This window comes from Eleutherodactylus coqui, chromosome 5 (assembly GCF_035609145.1).
Source record: "Eleutherodactylus coqui strain aEleCoq1 chromosome 5, aEleCoq1.hap1, whole genome shotgun sequence".
NCBI lineage: Eukaryota > Metazoa > Chordata > Amphibia > Anura > Eleutherodactylidae > Eleutherodactylus > Eleutherodactylus coqui.
The window spans coordinates 81,753,252-81,763,934 of NC_089841.1; the positions used below are offsets into that span (position 1 = coordinate 81,753,252).

The 10,683-nt window shown below is 42.2% G+C and overlaps 1 protein-coding gene across 1 annotated transcript in view; it reads right to left on the reverse strand.

The window, feature by feature from the left end:
- PDE4D (phosphodiesterase 4D) overlaps positions 1-9,974 on the reverse strand; it is a 647,997-nt gene extending 638,023 nt beyond the window's left edge. Inside the window, exon 1 of the mRNA XM_066602773.1 lies at positions 9,413-9,974. Coding sequence (XP_066458870.1) covers positions 9,413-9,690 — 278 coding nt within the window. The 5' untranslated portion in view covers positions 9,691-9,974. The remainder of the gene's footprint in view (positions 1-9,412) is intronic.
- Between the last annotated feature and the right edge of the window lie 709 nt (positions 9,975-10,683).

The following is a 10,683-nucleotide window of genomic DNA, read 5'->3' on the forward strand; positions in this document are numbered from 1 at the left end:
ACATATAAAAAAGTACAATCTATTGGAGCAAAAATTAATATAAGACACTTATTTTCGGGGAAACAGGGTACTTCATGACTGGCTTATAACAATGGGAGGGATGGAGGGGGCTGGGCTGAACTGGATGGATGTGTCTTTTTTCGGCCTTACATACTATGTTGCTATCCAAACATTTAGTGTTTAAAAATTTAATATATAAAAAATAGCATAACTATAAAAAATATGGGAAACGTTGCAACTCTTCTTAGCCGTTTCTTCTCTAGGTACTGTTCAAAAATTTTGATTAATTGTAAAAAGTCTATAATACCAATTTGGCACTGTTCTATATTTCTGCCACACATTGCGGAATCGTTTTGTACATGACGTTTCATCTTGAAGACTTTTGTTCAATTAGGAAACTAATTTCTGTATAGTTCTACAGTACCGGACTGAGAAACTGGTGATCCATTAGTAGGCACAAGGAAACAAGACTCACCCACCATATATTTTAAAGTCTTTTCCAATATACTGTACACTATACTTACAATAATTGCGCTCACTTTATCTATACAGTACATCCAAGTAAAAGGCTTACAACAGGCATCTCAGTCATGGGAATGTGTTTTTAATCATCTTTAGATGAGTACAATGTGAATAAAGCAGACAAGTGATGTTCAATCCCTGCTGTTACAAAGCAATTGTGATTGAAAGCCTGCCAATACCATATGAAAAGGTGGCCTGTGTCCTCAAGATAATGGCAAGATGATGTCAACCATATCTCGTAAACCAGAGGAGAATAGCCTAATGATCAGTACCTCCTATGGGTTGTGTACTAATACATTCTATTGAAGACATAAGCCTATAGTTCAATGACACTTGCTTTCTCAGCTGAAAAACCAAAAAACATAAAAAACAAAAAGGTAACATAACTACACACTGAACAGACCAGGGTAGCAGACGTAACTCCACGGGACCCAAAATCTAAGGGGGTTCATCTCATTAGGAAGGTTCTGTTGGTGAGGACTATAAATGATGGAAGAGTAGAGTGGCAAATAGAATTCTATGCCATTTGGCAACTAATACCCTTCCTAATATTTGCTTAAAATGAAATGGTCACTTCCCTTGGAGACAACTTGTGTCACACGGTCAGTAACTGGATAGAAAAGGCATTCACTGGATATATTACGTAGGCCAATAGAGATGGAAACCTTTTGAAACGAAGACCAAAGTGGTCTCCATTTCACACATTCAACATTAGGGTTCTATCAAGTTTCCATCTCTATGCAGTTTTCTGTATAGAAGACGGAAATCCAAGATGGAACCAGCATTGAATGGTCATGTGAAAGAAGCCCAAGTCAAGACGGTTGCTGCTCAATGGACCTATTAGAGGTGTGGAGGTCCTAGGCTAAGGACCATCTGCTATGAGCCAAAGTGGGGAGCTGATAATGAACTAGCAAGAACAGGATGAATGAACGGTGTTAGGATCTAGTCACTAGGTGTTGAAGCAGTACATCGATTTAACAGTCAGTATTCAATGCGCATGTGTGCCTGCAATCCAGGACCTCCTCAAGACTCGCTAATTTTTAATAAGGCTCTGAAAATGGAAAAAAAATAAACATGTATTCAACCTGAGGAAAACATAATGCCATTAATTCACTGCTTATAATGCATCTGCTTCCCCTGTACGACTACATGGCCGTAGTAAAGTTCTCAGCGAGCTGCGGGCACGACACCGGTCTGACTCCATAAATAAGCACCAAGCCATAGTGTTGTCCTGACAACCGCAATGCACAAACCAACAAATTGCCAGGATGTCTCAGGTGGCGTTACTATAACAACAGAAGGAATCCTTTAGATACAAGTAGTAAGGGTATGTGCACTGGATTACGTACTTGATTGTTTTGCGTAGACAGTCCGTGCTACAATGCAATGATATATTCTGTATCATAAAAGTTGCATCAACTATTTCCATGTTCAAACATAAAAGCAAACTATTCTGACCTGCTCCAATTATTGCAAGAGCCTCAAACAGTCCATATACTGGAAGGCATATTTATCTTCACTCTGGATTAGGGCGAAAGCACACTGACATAGGCGCAACCATGCTCGGCAGTCCGGAGCGTTGCTTCGCCTGAATGAGGAAGATTTCTTCTCCCTCCCTCGCGGCAGTTCCAACTCCATGCCAAAGCGTAAGAGTCTGAAAAAACAGGTGGGAAGATAGAGGTTGCCCGATCTTCTCCACACAATGTATTCACTACGTGTGAGAAAGATAGGGCGTGTCTTGTATTTTCTTGGCCAAGAAATCCCAACAGTGAAAACTACACCACTGAACTCCTGTTGAGATCAGTGGTTTTGTTTTGTCCCTTTTATACGTCCGTGATTATCACAGCCATATAAAGGGACAAAACGACCTTATAAGGGGACAAAACCACTCTCGTCTGAATCCGCATGACATCATAGATGAATCATGTGACCTGCTGGAGTGCAGAGTGCTCATGATTTAGCTGATGTCATCATGAACAGCCCATAGAAGATCTCCTTCAACCGGCTCCATTCCAGTCTGCTCAGTACAGAGCAGCCAGGTCACACGGTAAATACTAATTATCACACTAAGAACTGGCTTCATACTTACATGACTGGTCCATCCTTGCAGTTTCTGCATCCATTTCAATGCTACACAACTGTCCATCCAGGATAAGAGTTTTTGTACTGGGCACTGCCATCTGGATGCTCTGCTTACAACCCTGCTTTTGGATGAAGCTCAGCCAGCACAATCTGAGTATGCTCCAGTAATAATGAACAGCTGGAGAATGTGCTCAAGAGATGCTCCTGGCATTGATGAAGAGCCAGAGCGTGTGTTCTGCACTCTGAGTACGCTCAAAATGTAAAAATGAATATGCCTTTAGTGATACATATGTTACAGCTCTAAAAACTCCAATACTATTCATATACTAGGTTCCTGACTGTAGATATCACCACTTCAGACACAACGGGACTACAATTGTATGTTAGGACAAAATAATGGGCATATTTGATTTTTCTTTTTCAGCATTTTTTCTTCCCTGGAATTAACGCCTCCAGAGGTGGACAGAGTGTTCTCAACCAATGCTACCTCCATAAAAATTAAATGTACTGTTATAGTTGAATATTTCAACACATTATATGCCTATGGGCAGCTTAAATGAGTTATCCAGAGAGGAAAGAGTTTTGCAAACAGGCTCAGAGTCGTGATGAATGATTGGAAAGCCAAACTCATTTTCCCCGCCAGGTTCATCACTGGTTCCTATTGCCAGGTACAGAGCGATGACACCCCAATTATGGGACATATGATGGCTGAAGCTACAGTAACAACCGGCTGAGATGAGCCAGTGATTGGCTACAGCAGTAATATGTCCCTGGCGTTGGTGAGGACATCGCTGGCTAGTTGCAGCCAGAAGTGAAGACCAACTAAAGACTGGAAGAGAAGAATATGGCGTTTTTTTATATTATTACACAATCTGAGCCTGTTTGGAAAAAAAGAATCCTCCTTGGATGCCCCCTTTAACCCCTTAAGGACATGGCCTATTTTGGGCTTAAGGACACAATGATTTTTGGTGGATTTTCATCTTCATTTTTCAAAAGCCATAACTTTTTTATTTTTCCATCAACAAGGCCATGTAAGGGCTTGTTTTGTACGTGGTGGACTGTAGCTTTTATTGGGTACATATGACTATATTGTAAAACTTTTATTAATTTTTTTATGATAATGGAGAGAAAATGCATCGATTCTGCAATAGATTTTTTTTTTTACAGTGTTGATCATGCAGCATAAATTACATAATTAGAGATGAGCGAGTATACTCGCTAAGGCACTTTACCCCCAAATCTTTAGAGACGAGCGGGGAGATACTCGGCTAAGGCACTACTCGCTCGAGTAAAGTGCCTTAGCGAGTATACTCACTCATCTCTAGACATGATACATTTTTTCTGCGGGTCAGTACAATTACAAGGATATCAAAATTCTTATTTTTTTAGGTTTTTCCACTCTTCCACAATAAAACCCCTTTTGAAATTATTATTATTTTTTTAAATCACTTCATTAAAAGTCCTATAACTTTTTATTTTTTATTTTTCCATGGACGGAGCTCTGTGAGGGTTTATTTTTTGCAAGATGAGCTGTAGTTTTTATTGGTATTATTTTGGGGTACATATAGCTTTTTTGATCACATATATTGCATTTTTTGGGAGGCAAAAAAAAAAAAAAAAATAAGCAATTTGCCTCAGTTTTTTAGGTTTTTTTGCAGGATAAAAAGCATGTTCAATTTATTGTACGTGTTGTTACATTATTTATTTTATTTCTTTTACACTTTTTAAGTCCCTGTAGGGGACTTGTACAAACACATCTATGATCGCTATGATAAAGCATTGCAGAACTTTTGTCCTGCAGTGCCTTATCGCTTGTTTTAATGATCATAGGCATTGGCAATGCAGGACGCATGTAGTTGGTGTCCTGTTGCTATGGCAGCCCGTCAAGCTCTCCCCGATTACATCGCAAAAGCCCGATGATGTCATAGAGAGAGCGAACTCCCTCTGCGAGTCCTTTACATGCCGCGATCTACATGGATCGCAACAGGGAACGGGTTAGCAGCGGGGGTAGCTGTCCCGATGCACCCCCACTGTTGCTGGTGGAGGCTGGCTATCAGTGACAGCCGACTCCCACTGCCGGATAGCGCAGGATCTCTTCGGATCTTGTGCTATCCACAGGAAGTAAGTGTGCGTTAAGTACCCCTCTGCCAGGACGTACAGTTACGTCCTGTGGCGGGAAGGAGCTAAAGCATTTGGAGAGCTTCAGTTTAAACAGGGGGGCTGGCTGCACATGAACGGGTCGTATTCCGTATACCGAAGCCCGCAGCAGAATCAGTCCCTGACTGCAGCCACACGTAACTCTCTCGTCTTCCTTATCTGTACTGCGGATGGCTGCAGCGAGCCACCATCAGACATGCGCAGTACAGCTTTTTTTTTTTTGTTTGTTTTTCCTGCACTGTCACTAGGCTAGGACATGGGTACCAGTGACCTATCTGCAATGTCAATTGCAGAAAGGCCGTGGGTCGAATGGCTTCCCTTGACTTCAATGGAAGCCATCTGCGTGGAATCTGCACTAAAATCGCAATTGGTTTCCACAAGTGCGCAGGAAGAAGCGCTTTAACATAGCATGTTACAAATGGTATTTGCTGCGGATTTGCAGTGTGGACGCTGACTGCGGATTCCACGATGCAAATCTGTTCATGTGCAGCTGGCTTTAGACTTCTCCATTGTCCACCCCTTATGTAGACCACATTTGTAAGTGAAGGATTTTCAGTTCACTTGTATACAATGTATATGGTTTCTTTAAGTCATTTTTTAGTGCATGTTTAGATGGTCTTCTCCAGGAGCGTGGGAAAGGGCTGGACGATTTACAGGAGCCAGGAAGCTAGCGTGCTTAGAACTTTCTTGCTCGCAACATACTTTTTGGGTTCTTTAGAAAAGGAAGCTCTTATTTCTTGGCTTTAGAGAACTGTAACTGGCTCCTGGAGAAGTCTGTCATCGAAAAATGAGCCATGAAGGGTGTCAGGGAGGAAATAAAGATTGGGAATGTCGCATTTCAACGTTCACTTGGGAGATCAGCTACTGCCAGAGAAGTCTGGAGGTGGCTTATTCCCTTCTCACCACTGAGAACACATCTACAATTGACCATGCATGTATATGAGGAGTTTGGGAGGAATAGCTGTCAACTAAATGAGCGACAGCTGTTCAAGCAACCACTATTGTATGTGTATTGTCCAATCTCAGCAAGTTATTCCCTATTCATAAAATGCAGGATAACTTGCTGATCAGTGGAGATGCAACCATTAGGATGCCCAACAATCCTGAGGTTTCAACCTCAGCGCATCCCAAAGTTCGGATGCGCGGAAGCCATGCATGTGTATCTCTGCTCAATGGGAGCTCCCGCCTGTTCCCCACTGCTACCCCCCGCTCCACCATGCCGCCCCCCCGAATCTTTTCGTCCGAGTAGTCAATTACTGACTACTGCAAAAACACCCGAACCGAGTACGCTCGCTCATCTCTACTCAGAATCAACCAAATGTACAGTAGGTATTGCAGTCGATAACAAAGGGCAACAATGGCATACACATATGTGGGCCTGTTAGTGGCACTGGGCAGAGCAGGCATGGTAAAGCTTACATCTCTCTGCCTACTCCCCCTATTTCCTGCATTGCTTTGCTTGAAATAAGAGAATTTTACATATTAGAAATATATAAGGAACTGCTAAAATGTTTGTTTTTACAATATATGTAAAGGTTAACCCAACCTATTGTATGAGACACTGCTATACCAATTCCTATACACAAGAGTATATGCAGAACAGAACACACACCATATAGTACTTCTTATAAAAGGGACTGTTATCACACTGTTGCTATTAACATTATGCCATAAAGTATTATTATGACAGACTACGCCTGTTATATTCCTCTCACAGTTTGACAGTCTGTAACATATTCTGTATCATATTTTGCAAGATCAAGAAAAGTAAGAGTTTTAGACAATGTAACAATTTATAGAAGTAACACAAATAAAACTAATGCAAACCAGGAAAGGATTCATAACACAGCAAATATGTATCTTCCATCATTAAATAACATCAGCAATAAAACATCTACTTCCTTTCCATGCCATATAGTCCAAAAAAATGCACCTCGCAGCTCTGCCATATGAATCAATGGTATGAGTCAATACATAGTAGTGTATATGGACACATACTGCATAGTGTACTTACATGTAAACACAATTATATATTAAAGTATGTAAGTATGTGCAGATAGATAGATAAATAAACATAGCTGGGGTGGGCAATTTTGCAGAAAACTAAAGTCTTGGGGGTTTTTTTCAATCTCTTCTCGATTTTAATCTCGATTTTCTTTTTTGCTGATAAACTAAAATACCAAGACACCTTTTTGTTTTTTTTTACATAAGGGAATAGCATACATAGCATTTTCTTAATATACTGATTTTAATGAAACTATTAAAAAATTAGCCCTTAGGGCGGCTACCCACTGGCGTTGCCGATTTTCGTGCATGAAAAACGCAGCATTTTTGGCGCGTTTTTCATGGCGTTTTTCACGGCTTTTTTTCGCGTTTTCCGTTAATTTCCATTGACATTCATGGGTGCATTAAGAGAAAAATAAGGACACATATGCAACTGACAGTTCCTATGTGAAAAATTGCAACGGACCGAAAAAAAAAAACGCAAATGGACAAGAACACATTCTATACTAATTGCTCTTCAGAAAAAACGCAAAGGAAAAAAAAAAAATCGCCAGTGGGTAGGCGCCCTTATCAAGAAATTGCTGCGTATACAATTCCCTTATATAGGAGAATGTAGTGTGAACTTTAGTTATATGTACATGAAAGATGGGGTTCCACATCCCCAGTCATCCCAGCTCCCATGCAATATAAACATGGGAACATTCCATCACAGCCTCCATATACCATCCTCTGCTCCCTTCATCAAAGCCTCAATACACTGTGTTCCCCTTCCCCGATCAGTTTCCATATACTTTGATCCCCTTATCCCAGCCTCAATATACAGTGCCCCCCATCACCCATCCTCCATATACTATCCTCTATTCCCCTCATCAAAGCCTCAATACACTGTGTTCCCCTTCCCCAATCACAGTTTCCATATACATTCCTCCCCTTATCCCAACCTCAATATATGGTGTCCCTCCATATACTGTCCTCTGCTCCCCTCAACAAAGCCTCAATATACTGTGTCCCCTTTCCCCGATCACAGCTTCCATATACTTTCCTTCCCTTACCCCAGCCTCAATACACTGTGCCCCACCCGATCACAGCCTCCATATGCTGTTCTGCCCCTAGGTATTACAGCCCTGCACACCCTACTTTCCCCAAGCTGAATATTAGCCCTACACACCCCTGTGTAAATGGCTAACTTGGATTTCACAATTCTGCAGAGAGTAAGGCTGGGTTCACACAAATCCGCCTGCAGCCGCTAATCTCGGGATTAGCCAGCCATGTGGACGAGATTTCTCAGAAATCTCGTCCACACGGGACAGCCAATCCGCTGCGGTAAGTCCGGCTGAAACCGCTGCAGCCGCGGCTTCAAAAGATGCAGCATGTCTATTTACTTTTCTTTTTGTTTATTTACGTCGCGGCCGCGCTCTTCTCTATGGAGCGCCGGCCACAACGGAAAAGCGAGTGGCCAGGTCGCTTCAAAGCCGCCGTGGCTTAAACCACGGCGGTTCTCCCGGCAGAAGTCTCGCGTTTTTAGCTGCGGCCAAACTGCGAGATTTACGACGGGAATACGCCCTGTGTGAACCAAGCCTAAGGCTATGTTCACACAGGACGGATTTACAGCAGATTTTCCGTAAACACCCACCGCATAGAAAATCTGTGGCGTTTATAGTAGCAGCAAAGTATATGAGAAATCTCATCCACATGCTGCAGAAAAAATAAGCACTAAACCAACGCAGAACCTGAGATGCAGTGAGGATTTTAAGTGCCCCTTCACACGGACACATTTGTGCAGTATCCATGGGAAAGAACCCATTCATTTCAATGACTTCATTCTCATGACACTATTGTGTGTGTGTGGAAATAAACGCAGCATGCTCTATTTTTGTGTGCATTCGTGCACCAAAGTACCCAGAGAAGTCAAAAAGTGCGCAAATGGGCAATATGATGCTCAAAACCGCAGGGGAAAGAACACCTGAACCTCATTAGGCTAACTAGCCTTTAAACCATGGAAGGGGCGTGTCGCATCCGTGTGCAAATAGTACAGTACTTTAAGCCAGTACAAATGTACGTCACCATACCTTGTTCAGTGCACAAATATGCAGCGCTGAGGCGAGCGTATCTGCGCATATGGTTGTGCGAAGGGGCTCTAAATTTGCAGCATGTCAATTATAGCATCAGATTTTTGGTGTGGATTCCGCACCAAAAAGTGAGGATTTTGAAGCATATTTTCTGCCGCGGTTCTACTGCAGAACACTCGCTGCAGACAAAGTGCAGCAAATCTATATAGTGTGGACATAGCCATAGAATTGTAAAGTGATGACTCAAATGAAAATCAGTGTGATCAATTACACAGTCCTAGATACACACACACACACACTAACCTCTGAAACTACTGAATGTCTCTATAGTCTATCACTAGGGTTGTGTGTTTTTGCCAATGCTTTAACCCTCTACATCCTGCTTGCTGCCTGCAACAACATGCCCCAGAGGTTGCTTGCAGCACATACACAATGACAGCCTGCTATACATTATAATACAGCTTACAATATTACAGCAATTCATAGGAAATACATATAGTACATAGCCATAAAGCCAGAACCTTGAGCAGGGCAGGGACAGCTGTATACCTCCCAAATCAGCCAGCAACTTTCCTTACCATGTATGTGCCACAGTGAATCGCCTCTGCTTGGGAATATTGCTGTTCAGCAGCATCCTGCGGAGGAGTCTTGGGGAGTTCCTGGGGGAGATAATAGGTGACAACCTGGGTGACACAGTAGAAGTCTTCTTGTTAGCTTTAGACTTTTCATGCTGCAACAGGTTCTCCCTTAAAGTCTTGACCAGATCCTCATTAAGCCAAGGTGGGTTAGGGCAGTGGGTACTATCCACTTCAGGAACAGCCAGGGTGTCAGAGCTTGGTACTTGCTGCTGTGCCATGTCTTCTATGCAAGTTGGATGAAGTAGGAAAGATAGGTGTTGAGTGACCAATCTACCTGCTTGCTGCAGAGCAGCCTTTTGCAGGTTACTCTTCTGTTTGTAACATGGTGTGGATCTCTTCAGCTCCTCTGGATAGATAGTGATCTGTCCACACAGCAGATCTAACTCCTCCACTGAAGCCTATGAAACATTACCACTCCTCTTCTCAATATCCTTGGCACTGGCTCTTTGGGCAGTGATCAGAAGCCCAGGAATGAGCCTGCATTAGAGCTGCTTGGTGAGAGCCCTACAGGTTCTGCTAAACTATTGCAAGTCCTATACTGCAGCTGTGTCTATGTACATAGAAAGTAAAGGGAGGAGGGAGTGAACGCCTGTTAATGTGGCTGGCAGCTTCCCTTCCTATAGTACATTACACTGCCAGTGCTCCTTATAGAAGAAGTGAAGCAGAATATTCTTTCTTTCCAGCCATCTGCTCTCTGCTTTATGTGCAGGTACAGAGGAGCTTCAATCTAATTTATTGATAGTTCAACCATAAATTATTAGTTCTATCAGCTGGAAAATGCTGCAGTGCTGACAGGAGGTAGAAATACCTGCTTTGTCCATAAATACCAAATAAACAGAAGCAGCTTTTGGATCTTGCAGCTCTCATGAATCATTATATTGATAGTGTACACTTTGTGGATTGCGCTACCATTATCAAAATAACAAGGCTGATTGCTAGAGAGAGAATCAATTTTCCTGAATTTGCAGGAATTTCTGTGAATTGTTCTAGTAAATATTTGATTTGCCCTGGTAATGAAAATGCAACAAAGGAAATTGCTGCCAATCACACATTTGCAATACAGCTAAGTCTAGATTCACAACAGCATTCGGCATTTCAGGTTTCTGTTCCATCAGGAGGAACACAGAATACTGGTTACGTCCTATGATGGAAACAAACAATCCCGAATGGACTCCATCGTCTATAATGGGGTCAGTCCGGCGTTCATTCTA